Genomic DNA, 24,029 nt, shown 5'->3' with positions numbered 1-24,029 from the left:
GGAAAACCATTCCTCCCAACCCAATCCCAAAGGATGTCCAATGTGCCTCCTTGTTCAGATGGTCCATAGGTAAATATATGCTTTGGGGCCAATTAGTTTCAACTCACTGTGAACTGCAGGACAGGAAAGTCTGTTCACTTCACCACAGGCTTTGCTTAAGCCCACTTGTTGTAGAAGCATGAAAATTGTTGAAGCCAGTTAAGGCTCATATAGATGAAGTATGTCAGGTAGACAGACATGAGACCTGGCCCCACCATTATTGGTTATGTGATCTTGAGCAAGTTTCTCATGTTCTTTAATTTCCAATGTTCTCTTAGGGAAAGTGAACTGATAATAAAATTTTTCTTTCTTCCATTTTTCCTTCCTTTCTTTCTTTCTTCCTTTTTTTCTTTCTTTCTTTCTCTCTCTGTATTCTTTCCTTCTTTCTTATATATTTTTTAGAAAGAAAGAAAGCACATGAACTGTGGGCATGAGGGACACAGGAAGAGAGAGAATCTCAAGCAGGCTCCATGCCCAGCATGGAGCCCCACACAGAGCACAATCTCACAAGCTTGAGATCATGACCTGAGCTGAAATCAAGAGTCAGACACTGAACGGACTCTGCCAATCAGCACCCAAATTCTTTCTTTATTTTTAACATTAATGTTCAGTTCTCCCATTCCTAATCTTACCTATGTTCCTAAGTCAAAGTAGAGAAGAAGACAGGAAAGAAGGAAAGGGAGAGATTTTTTGAATACATGTCTTCTGCATTTTCTTTTCATTTTAAAAGATACATGCCCTTCCTGGGGCACTGGGTGGCTCAGTCAGGTAAGTCTCTGTCTCTTGATTTTTGTTCAGATCATGGTCTTAGGGTCATGAGATCCAGTCCTTTATCAGGCTCTTTATGGAGCACAGAGTTTGCTTATCTTCTTCCCTCTGCTAATCCCTCTGCTTGTTCTCTCTTTCCTCCCTCCCAGATAAATAAATAAATAAATAATAACTAAATAACTAACTAAATAAATAAATAATAAAATCTTTAAATGAAAAAAAAAAGATATGTGCGTTCCACTTACCAGAGAGAAAGTTAGCTGTAAATGGTTATAAGCTATTAAAGATGGCATAGATTGCATTACAAATTATTTTTCACATGGCACATCATGTTACTACTCAACACTCTGGTCCAAGAATCACCTGCCAGGTGTGTCACTGTTCTCTGGACACTTTCAATGGGGATGAGGTGAGTGGTGCAGGGTGCAGGGGAAGGACAGAAGGTGAAGACAGGAATGGAGGTGAGAGGAACCCACAAATGATTGCACAATGCTTTGCACTCTTGCTGCAAGGTCTACTGGTAATTAACAAGCCCAAGTATATCCCAGAAACATCTGAGAGAAAATTACACCCCAACATCTGGCCTCTTTTATTACAAATGGACTGGAAAAATCCTCAGGAAGGTTTTTGGGGTGTCAGTTAAGGTCTTAGAAACTCAGCTTCCCCATCAATTAAATGGGAATATGAAGACCTACCTATAAAATATTTCTGTAAATACTAAAATATGCAACACAGGAAAAAAATGAATCCTTGGCTCAGAAAAAGCACAGAAGAAATACTCATGTGTTTTTATTAATCCTACTTAAACATGAGGAATTGAGAACCAGAGAAGTGAAATACCTCACAAAGTTCCCACAGCTAATAAGTAACAGAACTGAGCCTTGAATCCACATCTCCTAAGTATAAGGCTAAATCATTTTTACGTCCATATGATGTTCACAGTAATATCATAAGATTTCTTGGCCTGGAAAATTAAGAGAGGGAATGAATGAGCCACTGCATTAAATTTCCCATCCAAAAGCCCTAAATGAACACCTTATATCTGTAGGAATGATTAAGCTCTCTAGTCCTGCTGGGAAAATTTTGGAGAGTGGTTTACAAGGAGATCCCAAAGTGGCCAAAGGCAAGAAGCTGAGTCAATGATCACTTGAAGCATCTTCAATCTCTGAGTCAAATGACCTTTAGTGCTCATTAAATTTCTTGTAGACCAAAAGACTGGATGACATCTGGACTCCAGTTTCTGTCAAAGCAATGCCAGGGTTGGCTGAATGCACTTGACTATGCTCATTCAATCATGAAAACTCTGGAAATAGAACAAGTGCCAACTGATATTGTCCTGGTTTAAGCTGCCTCTTTCTTAATCTTAGCATCAGTCAGGGCTCTGATTTAAACTCTGCTCATTTAATGTTGTATCTTACCAAAGTAAGGTTTTCAATGAAAAATTCAGAAGCTCTGGCTGGATAATCCCAACTAATACAATGCAATTTGGGGGCAATAAAAGATTTTAATGGGATCAGAAATACTTTACAATTGAAAGTCAGGTCACTGAGAGCAGGATTCATTGTTGCAGGAAATGGAAGAAGGGATAGAGTATGAAGAATGAGAAAGTGGATAGAGAAGACTGGCTTTATTTTATATTTGAATTTCTGTATGTATGTATATGTATATATGAACATTACCAAGATCTAATATCAGAAATAACTATATCCTTTGCCAAACTTGACACTTTTCTGTTTTAATCTAAAAAGATAGACTTAAGTGTTAATATGGGAAGATACCTCACTTATTCTCTTATTCAACAGATATCTATTGAACTCCAGCATCGGCTATTTTAGACAATTATGATACATCATGAACCAAAAAAGAGAAAAAAAAATTTCCCTGCCTCACCAAGAGCTTACAGTCCATGAGAGAAGACTGACCAAAAAATTAAAAATAAGAAAATTAAATAAATTATATCAGCATGTCAGAAAGTAATAACATCTCTTGATAAATAAATACACACATACATACATACATACATACATACATACATACATATGACTAGATGGGGAAGTGCAGTCATGAAATCTAAGGTGTGCATTGCTTTTTTTCAGAGCATAGTCTTCTGATATAGGGACTCCTACAGCTCAGGTTCTGATGATGCTTGATGTTTTCCACTCTTGAGTCCTGACTGTTGTCTTCCTCAATCACTGAGATCAGTGCCCTATGCATAAGCTTCTTTTCACTTTAAATAGTAATAATGTAAGGATGGTATTTTGGCATTTCCTTTAGGCTGGTTATAATCTTACCAGTTCCCTTATTAGTTAATGAACTAAATAAAAAATTTGTCATGTGTTCATTTTATATTTCTTTGAAAGTAATGGTTTCACATTTTTAAAATTTTTTTTGCCTTTGGATAAGAGAAGAGAGACCATTACATTTAATAGAGATAAGCTAAAGGACTTCTAAAGATCCAGATATTCTTGTCCTCTATGTTATTACACCATGGGTTTTTCTGCTTTATTTTGTTGGTGATTGTTTCTGCTTAATCAGTTTGTAAAACTCTTCTTTGAAACTGGTTTTGAAGTCAAATAGAAACAAAATATACATATACAAGGAATTATACATTATGTCAAATTACAATACCTGGTAGAAGAAATATAAAGCAGGGTAAATGAGACATGGTCACTGGAAATGATTATTTTCTGTAAGGTAATCAGAAAAGACTTCTTTGAAAAGGGATTGCATGAGCCAAACTTGAATGAATGCAGAAGAACCCACAAAGATATCTAAGGAAAGGAGTTTCCAGATAGAGAAAGGAGCAAGTGAAAAGTCCCTGAGGAGGGAGCATGGCTGGTACCATTGATCAAAGGAGGCCAGCTTAACAGGAGTGAGATGAATAAAGATTAGTTGATGACAGATCTTGCAGGGCTTTGCAGATCATTGTAAGAGGATTATTCTGGCTCATGTCTGGAGAATGGGTCATAAATAACCAAGAGTAGAAAGAGACTAATTAGGAGGATATTGTAACCATCTAGCTAAAAAATGATGGTGGTTTAGACTGTGTTGGTAGTAGTAGAGTTGGATGTCCTATGAAGGTAGATACAATAGTATTTGTTGATGTAAAGTGAAAAAAGAGTCAACATCAGTCCAAAGTTTTTTGGACAATATTACCTAAAGACAGTGTTGACATTTACGGAGCCAATTTCATGTCTAGATGTCATCACCAACACAGCCAACATTTGCTTGAGTATTTACAAGTGCAAGACACATTGAATCTTTATATCAACACTGAAGTCAGACCCTGCTATCATATTAGGCAGACACTTAAATTTTGATAATTTGTAAAAGGAGATTAAAGTAAATCCAGCCAAAATGTGTTGATAGCTTAAGGCTTTCCAACCTTAAGCCACAATTTGTGTGTATAGACAAAACAGGTGAACTACTGACACATTTTAACTATAATTATACTTAATATACGTACATACGTACTTACGCATGTATGTAAAGTGATTCAATTATTTCACCAATTTAAAAAATAGTTGTTCAAATTAATAAGAACATGTTTAATACTCAAGTAACTTGTAAAGTTACCTCCAAAACAACCTGATGTCATCCTTGCAACCTCTAAAAGACAGTTGCCTGATGGTCCCAGTAAGTAGAAGGCAGACATTGTACATGTAAATTTTCCAGGATAATGTCAAGGTAACCAAAGTTCTGGCCCCATTCAGAATGTACTTACAAGAACTTTCATCAACAAAAGAGCTATAAATCATTACTTATTAGAGTTTCCACTTAGCAGATCCAAGTAAATCAGGAAGTGCACTGGGAACAAATCATCTAAGCCCTTAATGGGGTTCTTTTGATAAGGCCAGACTTTCTAATGATTTTTAAATAAATATTTAAAAGAGATGCTCTAAGTGTCCAAGGACTTAAGTAAGAAACAAATCTTGTAGATGGCAGAAGAATTCAAATTTCATCTAAATAGGAAAGGTTGCCAAAAAAAAAAAAAAGACAGCCAGATAAGCTATTTACAAATCATTCATGGAACTGTGCCCAGCATTTGGCTGTATTTTGAGCTTAATCTGTAAACAGTTTCCAATCCCCATCTTAGTACACTATTAATAAGATGTTCTCCTTCACATAATAGATTTGAGCTAAAAGAGGACAGGGTGCTCTTTTCAAATGGCACAGAATTTCAAAATGTGCAGACTTGCATCACTCCAATGGCATGCCCTGGAGGTTGTGTCTCTACTGACTGAGGAGCTAATCACCATACCAGTGAATTCCTATCCATCCCTACAGTGATCCCATTTTCCCAAGGGCAGAGATTCACTGGATCCAGGCCAGGCTGGTGCTCCACAAACACACCACCAGATTCTGGCATTAACCACTCAATTACCTGCTCTACAAGTAAGCTCTCTTCTTCATTAACAGAATGGCCTTAGAACAATCCATCTACCTAATGACATAGATAAAGAAAAGTCAATACACCAGGCAAGTCCTGGGACCAAATATTTCTCACTTAGCCTGATGTCCCCTTCATCTTTTAAGACTACTATTAAAATTGTGTCACATCTAACTGCAGGACAGTTGGTGTTATTAAGGATTAAAAAAATGTACCTCAGCTAGAAAAAATAAGTACTCAAATCTTTCTCACTCCATAACAATTAGTATTCCCAAGTAACATGTTTTCTTTTTTTTATTTTAATGTTTTTTTATTATATTATGTTAGTCACTATACAGTACATCCCTGGTTTCTGAGTAAAGTTCGATGATTCATTAGTTGCGTATAACACCCAGTGCACCACGCAATACGTGCCCTCCAAGTAACATGCTTTTAATCTAGAAATATTTGTGGTTATAGCTTCCATTCTTTTTCCAAGTTCAATAGTGATAAATATCAATATGATACATTTACAACATACTTCCCAGTGCCCATTGCAAATGAATGTGTTAGATAACCTACTTATAGGAAGAACAGGGTGGGGGAAAATAATGTGATCAAACTTGAGCATAACTAAAATTCTAGCTGTGCTTCAAACTACCATACACATCTATATCCAATTCTTCTCTTTTGCACCACCCCCTCAATAAAATGTTTTTCATCATTCTTATTAACACAATTAAATTTTTCACTCATGAGTTAATTTGCTTATTAACCATCTGCTCCCCACTGGAGTTTAAATTCCATACAAACACAACCTCTGTTTGTATTATTCAATACTTTCTACCAAGCCCCCAGAACTCTCTGACACACTATAGGCACTAAACAGTATTTTGTGAATAAATGAAATAGGAACTTCCTACACTTAACTGACTTTGGAACCAACATTTTTCAAATAATAAATGTTAACACTATGGACTAGCAGTAGAAAAAGCCCTATAGAAATGACATTCAGCTCTTCAATGTGTTACCCTCATACCCAGACTATCAGTCTCCTCAATATTTGAGTTATTTTTCCTTCAGTTATCTCTCTCAGCCTTGTGTCACTATCTTTCTAATGCAAAAAATTGAATTGCATTTCCTGAGTCCATTACATCCCACTTTTCACAATGTCCATAAAAGGAAATACATCTGTGGAAATGAGGTCATCAAGTGGCTTTTCTCTAACACAAGAAGAATCAAGAGAGTACAAGTAGCCTGGGTAGCAGAGCTCAGGGGAGAGCTGAAGAGAAGAGTGAACCCTAAAAAAAGGACAGAATGCCTCAAGGACACTCTTCACATTGTAGTCAATGAGCAGTTCTATGTTTGGTATTTTTATATCATGGTAGCAAGGACTACTGTGAAGTGGGAAGAGTAGAAAAGGCAGAGTCTAAAAGACTTGATATTGATGCTTTACCTTTATTCAGTCTCATTTCTTTGCATAAATGGTATAAAGATCTATCTATTAAGACTTATTACTTTAAGAGACTTAAAGCATATAAAGCACTATCAAAATGTCTGCCTTGTAGGCTTCAATAAGAGTTAGCGTACACCCTCACTTAATGCCTGATATTTTCTCTGAATTAAAAGCCCATATAAGCTGCTCCGTGCTGGGTGTGGAGCTTGCATAAGATTCTCTACCTCATATGGAAACCCAAAAGACTCCACCCCCAAATTACTAGAACTTATAGAGCAATTCAGTAATGTGGTGGGATACAAAATCAATGCTTAGAAATCAGTTGCATTTCTATATATGAACAATGAGACCAAAGAAAGAGAAATTAGGGAATCTAATTCCATTTACAATAGCACCAAAAATCATACATTATCTCAGAATTAACTTAACCGGAGACATAAAGGATCTATATTCTACAAACTACAAATCACTCTTGAAAGACATTGAAGAAGAAACAAAAAGATGAAAAATATTCCATGCTCATGGATCGGAAGAATTAACATAGTTAAAATGTCTATGCTACCCAGCTCAATCTACGCTTTCAATGCTATCCCAATCAAAATACCAACGACATTTTTCAAAGAACTGGAACAAACATCCCTGAAATTTGTGTGGAACCAGAAAAGGCCCCAAATTGCGATGGAATTGTTGAAAAGGAAAAACAAATCTGGGGGCATCACGTTGCTGGATTTCAAGCTATACTACAGAGCTGTGATCACAAAGACAACATGGTACTGGCACAAAAACAGAGATAGACCAATGGAACAGAATAGAGAACCCAGAAATGGACCCTCAGCTCTTTGGGCAACTAATCTTTGACAAAGCAGGAAAAAAACATCCAATGGAAAAAAGACAGTCTCTTCAATAAATGGTGCTGGGAAAATTGGACAGCTACATGCAAAAGAATGAAACTTAACCACTCTCTCAAACCATACACAAAGATAAACTCCAAATGGATGAAAAGACCTCATTGTGAGACAGGAATCCATCAAAATCCTAGAGGAGAACATAGGCAGCAAACTCTACGACATTGGCCACAGCAACATTTTTCATGACACATCTCCAAAGGCAAGAGAAACAAAAGAAAAAATGAACTTGTGGGACTTCACCAAGATAAAAAGCATCTGCACAGCCAAGGAAACCGTGAAAAAAACTAAGAGGCAGCCCACCGAATGGGAGAAGATATTTGCAAAGGACACTACAGATAAAATACTGTTATCCAAGATCTACAAAGAACTTCTCAAACTCAATACATGAGAAACAAATNTAAGAGGCAGCCCACCGAATGGGAGAAGATATTTGCAAATGACACTACAGATAAAATACTGTTATCCAAGATCTACAAAGAACTTCTCAAACTCAATACATGAGAAACAAATAATCAAATCGAAAAACGGGCAGAAGATATGAACAGGCACTTTTCCAATGAAGACATACAAATGGCTAACAAACACATGAAAAAATGTTCAAAATCATTAGCTATCAGGGAAATTCAAATCAAAACCACATTGAGATAGGACCTTACACCAATTAGAATTGCAAAAATCAAGGCAAGAAACAACAAATGTTGGAGAGGATGTGGAGAAAGGGGAACCCTCTTACACTGTTGGTGGGAATGCCAGTTGGTACAGCCACTTTGGAAAACAGTGTGGAGGTCCCTTAAAAAGTTAAAAATAGAGCTACCCTATGACCCAGCAATTGCACCACTGGGTATTTACCCCAAATATATAGACATAGTGAATAGAAGAGCCATATGCGCCCCAATGTTCATAACAGCATTGTCCACAATAGCTAAATTGTGGAAGGAGCCGAAATGCCCTTTAACAGATGACTGGATTAAGAAGATGTGGTCCATATATACAATGAAACACTACTGAGCCATCAGAAAGAATGATTACCGAACATTTGCAGCAACATGGATGGGACTGGAGGAGATTATGCTGAGTGAAATAAGTCAAGCAGAGAAACACAATTATCATATGGTTTCACTCATTTATGGAACATAAGAAAGAGCAGGAAGATCATTAGGAGAAGGAAGGGAAGAATGAAAGAGGGGTAAACAGAAGGGGGAATGAACCANGGGAAATGAACCATGAGAGACTATGGACTCTGGGAAACAAACTGAGGGCTTCAGAGGGGAGGAGGGTGGGAGAACAGGATAGGCTGTGATGGGTATTAAGGAGGGCATGTATTGCACGGAGCACTGGGTGTTATACGCAAACAATGAATCATGGAACACTACATCAAAAACTAAGTATATACTGTATGGTGACTAACATAACATAATAAAAAAATTGTTATTAAAAAAAATTCTCTTCCTCTCCCTCTGCCCCTCCCCCCAAATCCCACAGGCACACACCTGTTTGATCTCTCTCTCTAAAAATAATTAATTTATTAATTAAAGTCCATATAAACCAAGGTATCCTTGTACAACAGATCCAAATATTTCATCTTATCAATTTTTCAGAGTAAATATACTTACTTCCATGTTGTTTTAAGTATCAGAAATAATCAGATGGCATTTGGCCTTCTTGAGAGAATCTTGATAATAAGATTCTTTGCAAAGGAATATCTTAACATTCCTTAAAATTGTTCCCAAACCAGCCAAGACTCTATCTACTGAGAACATCAGACTGCCTTACAGTTCTCCTTTCAGTTCTTATACCTTCCAACTTTGCTGTTGACAATTTATAATGTGTTTCTCTTTAATCTTCTCACATCAGATACCCCTAAGACACAATTGTTGGCCATTGCTTCCATCTTCATATCTTTCCTTTTATCTTAAAGTAGAAACAATATTTACTCAATACTTTTCCTATCCTTACATCTGGCTTACCCTTATCTCCTATCTAATTGTCAAAATAAACCATACATTATTTCGACTAGATTCTGTTGAAATGTTTAATTCTCACAGTAAATGCAAACTTGATCATTTTTAATAGATGTTAATTTATCTTCCAGGTCTAGACATACTGGGAAAAGTTTCTATGTCTTATGATTTGAGACAGCCATGCATAAGCTAGGATATGCAGCCATCCCCAAGAACGGGTATACCATGCTCTGGCATTCATATATGGTCAATTAAGAAACAGCTCCAGATGACCAGTGAGTATGAGAAAGGGGTATTTGTTAGAAGTAACACATGTTGGAGGGTTATTTTCAGAGTCTCATAAACTGTAATGTAGTTATGTAGAATGTCCTGATCTTTTCCATGCGCGCAGAGGAGCATGGTTGCTTAAATATGTCTCTACATGTGAGAAAAGACTACAGCAAATTTGACACCATCTTTCTTAAAGGACAAAAGGAATCATAAGATGGACAAAAAATTTCTTACCTATAGACATAAATATTTCAGGCAAGTGTGTTTTATTTGAAAGAAAGTAGGACTGAGATCTGGAAGACCTGGATTTGAATTTTGTTGCTGATACTCATAGACATGTGACCTGAGGCAAGTGATTTAGTAAACCTCTCTCATTACCTATTTGCTTCTCTGTAAAATGAGGACAGTAATATTGGAATTACAAATTGTGCACGTGGATAAATCACCTGAGGTGAATATGCCGGACAAATAATAGAATGTTCCTTTAATATAAATGTATGTATCACTCCTCGGAGCAAAAGCTTTAGAACCTAATCATATGCCCTATTGTTGAGGTTAAATAAAACAATCTTTAGTGTTGTTGCGTCAAATGGCTCAAGATTTGGTAAGGAAAAATAAAAAATTTTCCTTATAGTAAAAAAACTTTGAGTCATAAAGACATTTAAAAAAAAATAAGACCAAGTTGAGAGTAATTTCAAAATCTCTGGTTTATTTTTTGTGCCAAGAAAAGCCCCAAACTAGAAAGAGGTTATGAATTGTTCTTGTCCTTTTGTAGGTGTCCTTCCTTTTGCACATTCTAGGGCTAAAAAAAAATCAGCAGTCACTTTTTCACTCCTCAACTGTCCCCTCCACATATACCTACCTAAGAATTTCTATTCTCTTGTTTGCTTTAGCATAGGTGAAAAAAAAAAGTCGCATGGAAAAAAACAATTTCATCCAAGTACTGTACTTATGAAAAATTTAATAAAGTAGTATAGGATTCTGGAGAAAAACATCCTCTAGAATAACCAAACTAGGGATTTATAGTTGTTCTTTCTATTCTTTTCCTGAATCTATGAACATTGAGGCTTTGGTAAAGTATATCAAAAACTAACAAAAGCACCAATCAAAGGGCCTAGCCACTGTCAAGTGCTTAATCAATGTTAGTATGTGGGACTTTTTTTTCAGTCAGTGATCTGCAAAATTTATCCATTCTCTTTCACACTGTGTGACAGATATAATCCTCCCTATTTATATACACCATCCCTTCGTTGGCATTAGGAATAGCCTAAGTTATCCACCTCTTCAATAGACTCCTCATGGCATTTTTCACCTCAGTGTTTCTCACTGTGTAAATGATAGGATTTAACATGGGAGTGAGGATTGCAAAGAACACAGACACCAATTTGTCCACAGGGTAGGTGACCACAGGACGCATGTAGGTGAATATGCAAGGCACAAAAAAGAGTACAACTACAGTAAAGTGGGAGCCACATGTTGAGAGGGCTTTGTGCCGACCTTCAGAGCCATGGGATTTCAGGGAGCTAAGGATGACTATGTAGGAGGTGAGTAGCATGGAAAAAATGAGCAAACACATGGCTCCACTGTTGGCTGCCACCACCATTCCCAACATGTAGGTGTCACTGCAGGCAAGTTTCAGCAGAGGGAAGAGATCACACATGAAGTGGTCAATGACATTGGGACCACAGAAGGGCAAGCTGATCATGAAAAGAATCTGCACGGTGGCATGCAGGATGCCCCCTATCCAGGCCACCACCACCAGGAGGTGGCAGAGACCCTGTTGCATGATGGTCGTGTAGTGCAGGGGCTTGCAGATGGCTACATAGCGATTGTAGGCCATGACAATGAGAAGGATGATCTCTGATCCTCCCAGGAAGTGCTCCACGAAAAGCTGAGTCAGGCAGCCACCCAAGGAGATGGTTCTCCTCTGGTACAGCAGGTCAATGATCATTTTGGGGTTGGTCACAGAGGTGTAGGAGGCATCTATAAAGGACAAGTAAGTGAGAAAGAAATACATGGGAGCTGAAAGTGTGGGGCTGAGGGAGATGGTAATGACAATGAGAAGATTGGCCAGCACAGTAAACAGAAAAATGAACAAGAAGACCGCGAAGAGTATTTTCTGCAAGTGTGGATTCTGTGTGAGTCCCAAGAGAATAAATCCAGTCACATTGTTGGGAGGTGTGAGGCGATCCATTCAGGAAGTAACACTTTTCTGGGGCCTGAATTCCCCTAAAAGGGATAAAGAAAGATACCTATTATCCATGAAAGGATTGTAGTCTGAATTTCATTGTACAAAAACAGTGACTAACTGTGGAGCATGTCCTGGCCACTCCTTGCTTCAACATTTGTTTCAGTTCTTTCTTACTTCCTCCACAGTGCTTTCCATCTCCTCAGATACCTCATACCTGCCACCTATGAACACCCATAGCACAACCTGTGATATGTAAATTTACTGAGAAAACACTGGGCTATAAACATGAGATTTGGATTTTCCTGGTTCCAACTCTACATGACTTTGCTAAGTAGTCTCAGTGTCCCATGATTCTGAGCCATCCTGTGTCTGTGAGCTTCCAGATTGTAAACTCTCACATGTATTTTGTAAAGGGAATTTATATTCGAACCCTCAGCTCTCATTGTGGAAAGAAAGACATGGTCAATAAGTGTCCGTCATAAGCAGGTGGTTTAAAACAGGAAATATGGGGGATTGGGATAGGCTGGTGATGGGTATTAAGGAGGGCACATATTGCATAGTGCACTGGGTGTTATACGCAAATAATGAATCATGGAACATTGCATCAAAAACTGGGGATGTACTGTATGGTGACTAATATAACAAAATAAAAATTATTAAAAAAACAAATAAATAAAATAAAATGGGAAATATACAAGTCATCGGTGACACGCCCTCCCTGGTACCTACCATGACATATATATTGTGCCTGTGTTTCTTCACTGTGCCTACCACGGTATCTGGCACAAAGTCTGCAGTGTCTGGTGCCTGTTAGGTAATGAATAAATGCTTGGTGAATTGCCACACTTCCTGCAACTCCACGGGTAAGAATGCACTCACCTCCCCAACCCATAAACCCAGGTATCCAAGCACTCTTGTCCTCCCACTCTGTTTTTACTCTCTATGAGAAACATAAATAACCTTCTGAAGAAAAAATCTGCATTCTAGTTTAATAGTTTCTGACACAATTTATAGGGTGAATATGAAAAATATTAATTGCTTCTAGGAAAGAATATATTCCTGGGTCATTTTACTTTCAAGATATTTAGAGTGTTCATTAGTTGATATTTTTTATTCTTCAACATTCTGTCCCACATACAATTTAACATAACCACATTCAGTAAAGGGACAGCTTCAGTAGAACAGGATAAAAACTCCTGGATGGGTGTTCAATACATGAGGATCTATCAAGCAAAGGAAACCCTTATTTTAAAAGTTTTAAAAATAGAAATTTAATGTGGAGAACAGAAAGAACACTACATCGAAAACTAAGGATGTACTGCATGGTGACTAACATAACATAGTAAAAAATTTTTTAAAAAAGAATAAGATGTAATGGGTGATTTAGAAATAGCTATGAAGGGGCGCCTGGGTGGCACAGCAGTTAAGCGTCTGCCTTCAGCTCAGGGCGTGATCCCAGTGTTATGGGATCGAGCCCCGCATCGGGCTCCTCCGCTATGAGCCTGCTTCTTCCTCTCCCACTCCCCCTGCTTGTGTTCCCTCTCTCACTGGCTGTCTCTATCTCTGTCGAATAAATAAATAAAATCTTTAAAAAAAAAAAGTACCTGGAACAAAATATTGGATCGGCGTTCCTCAAAACTGTCAGGGTTATCAATATTGTTTCTAGGAATAAAACCCAAAGGAAAAAAATATTTTTAAAAGAGAAAAATCATTATGTACATATCTGTTCAACATAATTATTAAGAGCTGTGCAAAATTAGAAACTGCATATATGTCCAACATTAGAGAAACAGATAAGTAAAATATAGTGCCCCACTTTGAATAATGTGTTGTTTTTAGAGATGTTTTTAAAAATTGCACAATGCCAAAGGAGAGTTATTATGTCGTAATAATAGGTGGGTGAAGGTTTGGATGCAAATTTGAATATATAACATGATTCTAACTAATTGAAATATTTATCAATAAGAAAAAAGACCCCAAAATATTTTTACTTCTAAATTAGTGGTATGTGGTTGATTTTGTTTATTGTGATGCTTGACCTCCTGAAGAGATTTAACCCTCATATCTGTGGAGTGTGAGGTGATTATATGATCTGTAAGATGCATTTAAACCTAAGATTCTGTAATTGTATGATTTTTCTGGGAAAACAAATTTATCTCACCTATGAACTTGTCTGGCATAGCTTCATGGCCAGGGTTCCAGGCAGCTGCTAGTTCACCCAGAAATAAATGAGGTTTAAAGATTGAAAATACCAACTCACCCAGCTCCATTAAGTGTCTTTGTTCGATTTATAAATGGCAACTTTCTCTCGAGCCTCACAGGCATGACCGTGTACCCTGTTGGTAGGCACATTCTGTGAAGTTTCTTGGCTGTGCCTAATTAGACCTCAGGGGTATGTCACCATCATTACTAGATCTTGCCAACAACACAATTATTTCATGTAACTGAACATCAGAGGAGAAGTTTTATAGCATTCATCTTTAATGTTTAATTCCTTCATTTAGTCTGTGTAAGACAAAACTCCATGACAAGAGCAAAAAAACCAAGTCAACCACTTATGAATTTGTATGTTTGATAAAAAATGAGTTTAATACAGTTTCCATATTTGGTATTGTATAAATTAAACATTTAGGGGGATAAAAATCTGGTTTTTAAATTTTTCATTATAATATTTTGTGTTTTTTGATTGATCTATCATTCATGGTGATAATTTTTAAATATCGTTGTGTACATTAAGTGATAGTTTAAATCCCATTATAATATTGGCACATTATACATTCAGATGGTGACAAATTCAGGATAAAAATTTAGGTCTGATGGTGAAAAATTAAGGATACAAATTTAGGTTTCTTAAATCCCAAAATATTTATCTTTTTCCTGCATGGAATAGCTGATATTCTCACTTATTGCAGAGTAATCCAAACAAAAGACATTGTTTTGCTTGCCTAATTGGTCTTTATAATTACTTCAGTGAGCCTTATTGTTTTCCAAGTGAGACCTGTCTAGGGAAATGAGGATGTTGAGAGACCATAACCAAATACATCCTTTTGACTCTACAGGATTTTCCTGTATAAAAACAAATCACAAAAAGCAAATATTAATGATACCAGATTTTATTTTAAGCTTCCACTTTCCAAACAGGTTTAGCCTGTCTCTCCATTTTGTTCCCAAACCAAGCAAGTAAATTAAGTGGGAAGTTGGTAAAACTCACTCCCTATATCAAATCTCTTTGGTAGCCCAAAAATATGGTACCACTTTTTGCTTAATATTTTGGAAAGAGTGACGCCTGGGTGGCTCAGTCCGTTAAGAGTCTGCCTTTGGCTCAGGTCCTGATCCCAGCGTCCTGGGATCTCATCCCGCATTGGGCTCCCTGCTCAGCGGGAGCCTGCTTCTCCCACTGCCTGCTGTTCCCCCTGCTTATTATCTCTCTCTCTCTCTCTCTCTCTGACAAATAAATAAATAAAATCTTTAAGAATATTTGGGAAAGAAAGATTAGTTTTAAATACTTCTATTCAGTCCTTCTTTCATTCCATGAAACTATACTCCAGTGATCAGGGACCCAAAACAGAAATGTATTCCTGTAGAACACATGGAAGTCTAACAATATATGCAGAACTGGGCCATTGCAATAGCTTTGCTCCTTCTTTCACCTTTGATCTGCTTTCTGACCACTAGACCATAGGAATGAGCACTAGTTTGCAACATATTTCCAGAAATCTCCAGAAATGTTTGAAAATTTCTCTTTCCAGGGCACAGTTACCCTAGCAAATGGTCTCAGATGTCTTAGAGAAAGGTTAGGATGAAGATAGACACCCCCTGTTTGTGGTGATATCACAGACTATTCAAGGATAACTGATGATTCCTTCATTCAAAAATTTCTAGCTTTAGAAATTACTTACATATGATGATTTGATAAGGAACTATGACCTTCCTGAATTGACTTATGGTGATTCAACTCAGGCCTTTATTCACCAAATCTAGATTATTTATCAACATCATCACCATAAATCTGCTTTGGCTGTCATAACAAAATTCTACAGACTGGGAAGGTTAAACAAACATTGATTTTTCCCACATTCCTGGAGGCTGGAAGTCCAAGATCAAGGTGGCAAGAGGGGGATTTCTGGTGAGGCCTCTTTTCTGGGTTTGTAGATGGTCCCCCTTCTCACACTATCCTCACGTGGCCTCTCCTCTGTGCACACATTTAAGAAAGAGGACTCTATGCCCCTTCCTCTCCTAATAAGGGCACCAGTTCTATCAGATTAGGGCCCCACCCTTATGATCTCAAGGAGTACCAGTTGTTATAGCCCCCACTATTCAAGCCTTGAAAGTCCAGGTACAAGGCGCGTGAGTAAAGAAAACTCTTCAGTTGGCCTCAGGCTCAGCCAATTTCTTTCTGCAACCTCACAAGAGGCCCTGAACCAGAAGTACCCCACAGGAATGCTCCCAAATTCCTGACCCACTGAAACCATCTGAAATGATAAAGTGATTGCTGGTATTTTCAGCTACTAAATATTGGGGTGGTTTCTTATATTGCAATAGTATCTGAAACATTGCAGCACTTTAGATACTGTATTATTTCATGGATCAACTAATTGAACAATATAGAAAGCCAAGAAATAGAAAAATAGATATATATGGGGCGCCTGGGTGTCTCAGTCATTAAACGTCTGCCTTCAGCTCAGGGCGTAATCCTGGCATTATGGGATAGAGCCCCACATCAGGCTTTTCCACTGGGAGCCTGCTTCTTCCTCTCCCACTCCGCCTGCTTGTGTTCCCTCTCTCTCTGGCTCTCTTTCTATCAAATAAATAAATAAAATATTTTAAAAAATAAAGGATAGATATATAGATATTTTATATATAAAAGTAGAGGTGTTGCAGGGTAGTGAGAAATTCAATGATTATTCAATAAATGTGCTGGGAAAATTTATTCTTATGATAAAAAGGAAAGTATATTTCTATCTCATACCATCCCTGAAAATTTATAACATATAGGGGTTAAAGATGTAAATGTAAGAAGCAAAACTTTAAAATTTTTTTAAAATTTTTATTTTAAAAATCAGGACAGGGAAGGACTTTGAGAAGTATATGCACAGATCTTTCATTCTGAGTCCAGCTTCCTCATCTCTACATATCAGCTTAGGTGGTGAATCCTTGATCCCAACTGCATTCACACCAGTCAGCTCCTCCAATTCTGGTCTTTCTGAAGTATTTAATCCACTATGTTGGATTTCTTTCTGATTAAAATATCTAGGTTACTTTTTATTTCCTTCACTGAAGAATAAACAAAAGTTCATGGCTGGCATTTATTCAATACACGTTAAATAAATGGAAGCATTAATATTGATAAATACACTAACTGGATCCAATTATAAATTGAAAGAATGATGAGGGCAAAAAAATACCAACTTCATATCCAATCTGTGTTGTAAGTTGACCTCTCAACAAGGTAATGTGTGATGCCAGCGCCTTCAAAAATGATCTTTGTAGTACAGTCATCAACCTTCAAAATTTCTATAGAGAAATTGTAAAGAGAAAAGTCACCTCTGACTTATTACTTAAGTCAAGAACACAAAGTTTACAGAGAATGAGAAAGGCATTCATACATAAAACATATTCCCAGAATGTTTAACATTTATTACAATTTAAAAAGAGGTCATTTGATCCAGATGTACACAATGGGTTGAACAATTTAATTTTTCTATCTAAAACTTAATTAAGATAAGCAAAATCAGCGATATGCTACCAGCACAGTATAAAGCTAATAAAGTTGACTTCTCATAGATCTATCCTCAACAATGAATACGTGCTGTGAAATTTCAAAATAATTAATTTGACCAGGACATTTATTTTTACTGTTAAAGTAAGCTTTTTTTTTTTAACAATGTGAATTTTTAATTTTAAATTTTCTCTCTCTTGGACTAAAAGGGAACAAGTTTTATTAGGTCATATTTTTATGTACCATGGAGGTACCATACCCCACAAGAAGAACTTGGAATAAACAAGGACTTGGAATAAAACGAAAAAATTGTTGCCTACTGAAGAATCTTGACTCATATGATTCGCATGATTCCATATATCAGGGATTAAATTTACACAATTCTCTTGCTCTCTAAGGGTTATAACATATGCCATTTAGATAAAGATCAATTTATATAGCTGTTTCAGAGTAAATAAGCTAACTAACCCAAAGGAGATGATTTTTAAGATGTACTCACTGATAGTGAGAGTGGTCTTTGATTCTGTGAAAGAATGAACATCAATTTCTGCATGAGCAATACAACCCTCTGCCAACTAAGGTCACATTTTTACTCCAAAGTTTCCACATGGCATTTTTTATTTCTGCATTTCTCAGGGTGTAGATTAAGGGGTTCAGCATGGGAGTTATGAATGTTAAAACCACAGTCATGAACTTATCAATAGGAAAGGTAGAATTAGGCCTTGCATACAGGAAGATACAGGGAACAAAGAATAAAATGACTAGAGTTATATGGGATGCACAGGTGTGGAAGGCTTTGTGTTTCCCATCCAAACCATGACTCTTAAGGGAATGTAATATGACCCCATAGGAAACTAAGAGAATGAAGAAGATACCAGTGCAAATGGCTCCTCCATTAGCTATCATAGAAATTCCAATGAGGTAGGTATTGGTGCAAGCAAGTTTCAATAAGGGATACATATCACACACAAAGTTGTCAATGACATTGGGGCCACAGAAAGGGAGCTGATAAATAAAGAGAAATTGAACCAATGAGTGCATAAAGCCTCCAGCCCATGCCACTAGCAGCATAAGAACACATGTCCTCTGATTCATGATGATTAGATAATGAAGTGGTTTACAAATGGCTACATGTCGGTCATAGGCCATCACCACCAGAAGAATGACTTCAGCACCAGCAAATAAGTGATCTAGAAAGACTTGAGTCATACAAGCCTGGAAGGAAATAGTCTTCTTCTCATAGAGCAAGTCTACAATCATCTTGGGAGCAAAGACAGTAGAATAGATAGCATCTATAAATGATAAATAAGCCAGGAAAAAGTACATGGGAGAACCCAGTGACCGGCTGGCCATAATGGTTACCATGATAAGAAGATTGCCCACTATTGTCACAATATAGATGAATAAGAACAGGACAAATAGAACTTTTTGCCCCTCTGGGTCCTGTGTGAGCCCCAGGAGGACAAACTCTGTCACATTGTTTCTATTTCCCATATATTCTTCAGAAGGCATTGAACTCAGGTGTCAGAGGCTGCAAACAAAAGGGCCATAATGAATTTGAGAGGATTGCAAGCTTTATGTCAAAAACAGCTGCCTAACTCAACCACGTTTGCCCCACAGGGCCTCACACAGGGTGACTTTCTCACACAGGGTGAGAGTTTAGAATAGCCACCCACTATTTCTGCTTTCATTTCCACAAATTTCTTGTATCAACTACAATGAGGAGACCAGTTTTCTACCTGGAAGGTACATGCAAATGGGCATATCTGTGACATGACCTACCAAACAACCAGGAAGCAGCTTTCTCCAGAATCTTGCTCACAAAGACTTCATTTTTTACTTTATATGTCATTTCTTCTCTTCTTGAATGCTTTTTGGCCTTCTGAGATGGACCATGAAAACAATCTCATCTCTAATAGCCTTATTTACATAATAATACTTAGTGCATGGAGCATAAAATGATAATCTGACATTTAGATAACTGCCTTTCGAGTTACTTCACTGTGAGCTCCAAATATTGAAAAATATGTCACCTGCAGCAGTGAAAGAACCAGACACACCATGAGTGCCCCTTAAATGCTTATTAAACTTTATTTAATTCAGCTGAATTTTAAACATGTAAGAAACCAACTGTGAAGAGATCAGTATATTAAATTCTTCCCTGGGGCACCTGGGCGGCTCAGTCGGTTAAGCATCTGCCATCAGCCCAGGTCATGATCCCAAAGTCCAGGGATTCAGTCCCACATCCACTCCCTGCTCATCAGGGAGTCTGCTTCTCCCTCTCCCACTTTCCCTGCTTATGCTACCTCTCTCTCTCTTTCTCTCTCTCTCTCTAATAAATAAATAAAATTTTTAAAAAAATAAATTCTTCCCACTCATGAAAGTACAATGAAAGCAACATTTTGTTTGAAAATACACACACAGACACACATACATATGCACACAAATGAAATTGGCATTTATTACAACCTAGGTTATAGAGGAGAAAAATGGACAGTACAAATCTAAGTAAATGGGTACTACATAGACATTTTTCCTACATTCCAAAACTGCTTAGAATTGATTATTGCTAACTGAGCTCAATTCAGAATGCCAACATAAAGATTTTAGGCAGAATCATGGTATAGTAGCAAGAATTCTCTACTAAAATTCTCAAAATGTTAATTGATTTTGTTCAGTCATCTTGGGAAAATCACATTCCAAACTCATGTTCTCATTGGAAAGGTTATAATCTTCCCAGATGTATGAGTTTCTAAATTCTAGTCATTGAAAACTTTATCTTAAATGACATGGTAGCACTTGCTGGTAGACCATCTTTATAATACTCAGGGTGAATTAGCATGTGTGATTATTAAAGGGATAAATAGATTACATCAGATATTTTGTTCATTTTGTTAGTTCTTGATTATCTGAGTCTGTGTGGAATACAAGACATTCCGTCTCACTTGAGGAAAATAAATTATCCATGAGGCCTATCAGTTACAATCCAGGGCCAATTGTACGTGTAATGTGTGCATCTTTGTTTTGGCAGAACTATTTTAAATGTGCCCCATTATAACATCTACATTTGTAAGCCATCATTTGTGAAGGAAAGGAGATTAAAAGGTAAGGAATAAAAAGGTAAGGAAGAGAAAATGAAAGAAAACAGAAAAGGCAGATAGGAACCAGCAAAGACCATAAACTGAATGAAATAGGCTTTGAAATTGATTGAGTTTGGTTTGGGGGAGCTGAATTGGAAGTAGAGGAATTTCAGATTTCCTGAGTTTTCAATCCAAAATTAGACTGGAGGGTAACCTAGCATCAGTACCAGGACCTGCCCCTTGGAATTTTTATATTTCCAGAAAACCAAATTCTGAACCTTAAGATACATCAGAAGAGACGAGCTGCTTAAAGGAGTTCCATCTCTGAGGCTTCCAGCAATTCATTGCATACGTACATAATTAAATATCTTCACTCACAGTTACGAAGCTATGTCTACATTTATAATGGCAAATACTCACAATGCATAGGGGTTATCTGAGCATTCAAAAGACGACTTCCAGTACGAGGGTCCAAACCTTTGCCCGGAGCACACATTTGTTTATAGCTGTGTTTTCCCCAGTCATCTCTTAGATCTGCCAAGAGAGTAAACACATCTTTTTAATATTGGTATCACCAGAATCTATATGTGTGCCATATGCATTTTAAGGGGTGAATAAATATTTGACTATTAAAAATGTGCTTATGAACATAATTATTACTCTAGACTGTTGAAAACTAGTGATTTGACTCAGAATGATACAAAATTCTATACTTTACCAATACAGTATTTTTTTAAATAAATATATCTGCTTCCAACTTAATGAGATACCTCAAATTTCTTAACACATTCAAAGAGAACAAATAAATCACTAACAAATGCTCCAAAAACTTAAATCTATGATAGCTATCCCACAATATGAATTAAAATATGATAAATTAAGATCTACATTATGACAAATTCAACAACATAAGGCAGAAAAACAACCCAGGTATATAGTATGCAAGGTGTAAAACACTGGGAAAGACTTTCAGATCAGCAGGATATGGGAAATTATAGACTTCGAAATTTTGAATTTCAGTCCAGATGTTTTTGAAACATACGATCACAATACATATCTGAATGTTTCTATTTAATAGTCTGTATAGTAAAACTGTTCCCCACATAAACAAGTGCTTTTTTTTAATGATTGAGCAGTGACCATGAAAATGATGCAGCAAAAATTTTGATGTCCTAATAAACACCTAATCAGATCATCAGATAAAAAACAAAGATACATTTTATGGGTTGCCTGGATGAATCTGTCGGTTAAGAATCTGCCTTCAGCTCAGGTCATCATCCCAGAGGAGACTCCCTGCTCATTGAGGACCCTGCTTCTCCCTCTCTCGTGCCCTCCCAGACTCCCCATTCCCCCTGCTCTCCCCCACCCTCATGCTTGCCCTCTTGTGTTTACCCACTGGTGCTTATGGGCTCATGTACTCTCTCCCTCTCAAATAAACAAATATAATCTTTAATAAAAATTTTAAAATTTTAAAAACGTACGTCTTAAAAAACTATCACATTTCCCAAGTCAGTTACTTTATAGTAAAGGAAAAATGCTGCCTCTAAAACCTGAATGTGGTTGAACAGATTTGGGGGACAAACACAGAGTAACAACAATCAGAGAGGGTGGATTGCCTATCCTAAATATAGTCTTTGTGAGTTTTGTTTTGTTTTATAATTTTGCAGGGGTGGCCTTGCCCACAGTGTACTTTATGAGATCTCAGGTTCTATATTCTGGTTTGGAATCTAAGCCTCAGAATCTATACCACCAACTGTGTGACCTTGGGTTAGTTACTCACATCATCTGCATGATGAAACATAATGGCATCTAACACATAGGATGGATTTAAAGGTTAAATATGATAATGCAAATAAAGCTCTCCAAAAACTGACAGGTAATAAGCACTAAGTAGATTCAAGATATTATTTACGGTTGTTTGTTTCCCCATGTAACTTTAGCACTGCATCTCTATAATTAGTTTTACATGAGTTTCCCCAAAGTCCACTATCTTCTCTCATAACACAAAGGAGCATTCCCAGAGGGATGGATGGATTGACCGGGTCATTATCATATACAATTACAGAAGATGTCCTTTCTTTACAATTCACATCACTGTGTGCAACTGCCCTGTCTCTTTCTCCACATCTCATTCTCTGGTTTGCAATGTATCATTAAATCTAAATTTAATCAAAGGTGTCTTCATTTTATAAATAAGAGGTCAACCGGGTACATAATACAACGTGCCCATTTTATTCATAATATTTTAAGACCCTAAAAATAAAATATCCATGTAATTTACCCGTATAGGAATAGATACCGGCATTTTCTTAAGATTCTATAGATCTCATATCTATCAAAATTCATGAATTCCATTTCCACAGACACTAAAATTCACTTTTTAATAAGGTATACATACTATAGGTCAATGAATCTAACTAGTAACTAAATTTCTCTGATCTCAGCTTTCCACACTGTAAGTTTTAAGTTTCCCTTTGTAATAAAGGTTATCAATTTAAATAACAAACAGTTATTATTTGAGGTATATACACACAAGAATAAAAACAAGAGATTCAAACTGTCATTTGTTCATCAATGTTCATAGCAGCATTATTCACAGTAGCCAAAAGGTAGAAACAATCCAAAGGTCCAAAAACTAATGAATGCATATGGTGTGGTATGCATCGACAACAGAATATTATTCAGCCTTAAAAAGGAAAGAAAGTCTGATACATGCTGTAACATGGATAAAGCTTGTAGACACTATGCTAGATGCAATAAGCCAGAAATAAAAGGGAAAATATTTTATAGTTTCCCCTTTATAAGGTAAATATAGTCATAAAAAAACAGTCATATTCACAGTACAGCAATGTTTACCAGGGGTCAGGGGAAGGAGGAAATGGGGTGTTATTGTTTCATGGGTGCAGAGTTTCAGTGTGGGATGACGACAGAAGTTCTGGAGATGGATGGTGGTGATGAATACACAATAATTTATTATGTATACTTTACCTTAATAAAAAAATACCAACAAAATAAAATGTCTACATGGGACCAGACACTTAAAGATACTATATACAAAGTAACAATTTATAAAGGACTACAGTAATCCTTACTATTATCCAATATATCGAGATACAAAATAAATAATTGTTGGTTTCTTTAAATTATAAAAGCAATCTTAAAAAGTTATTTTGAAGACCTATTATATATGTCAAGTTGTATCGTTATGATGTGATTTCTTTTTCTCAGTATATATTTAAGTAAATGTAATACAAAATATTGGAGAAAA

At 36.7% G+C, this 24,029-nt stretch overlaps 2 protein-coding genes across 2 annotated transcripts; both read right to left on the bottom strand.

Annotated features, from left to right (window-relative positions):
• Positions 1-11,038: 11,038 nt before the first annotated feature.
• Positions 11,039-11,965, bottom strand: LOC105234536 (olfactory receptor 140-like). Its single transcript, XM_034646213.1, has one exon. It carries the CDS (start codon positions 11,963-11,965, stop codon positions 11,039-11,041), a length of 927 nt encoding a protein of 308 aa, XP_034502104.1.
• A 6,256-nt stretch (positions 11,966-18,221) lies between these two features.
• On the bottom strand, positions 18,222-19,220 carry LOC100473152 (olfactory receptor 4A15). The gene has a single exon (XM_011216996.2). It carries the CDS (start codon positions 19,191-19,193, stop codon positions 18,222-18,224), a length of 972 nt encoding a protein of 323 aa, XP_011215298.1. The 5' UTR covers positions 19,194-19,220.
• Positions 19,221-24,029: the final 4,809 nt, after the last annotated feature.

The sequence above is a fragment of the Ailuropoda melanoleuca genome, chromosome 16 (genome assembly GCF_002007445.2).
Source record: "Ailuropoda melanoleuca isolate Jingjing chromosome 16, ASM200744v2, whole genome shotgun sequence".
NCBI lineage: Eukaryota > Metazoa > Chordata > Mammalia > Carnivora > Ursidae > Ailuropoda > Ailuropoda melanoleuca.
Note: the sequence above shows the minus strand (reverse complement) of the source record. Positions and strands in the feature narration are given on the sequence as shown.

What these genes read in the sequence shown, in the direction of transcription:
- LOC100473152 (XM_011216996.2), bottom strand. Translation starts at nt 19,193, where the DNA reads ATGCCTTCTGAAGAATATATGGGAAATAGAAACAATGTGACAGAGTTT.
- LOC105234536 (XM_034646213.1), bottom strand. Translation starts at nt 11,965, where the DNA reads ATGGATCGCCTCACACCTCCCAACAATGTGACTGGATTTATTCTCTTG.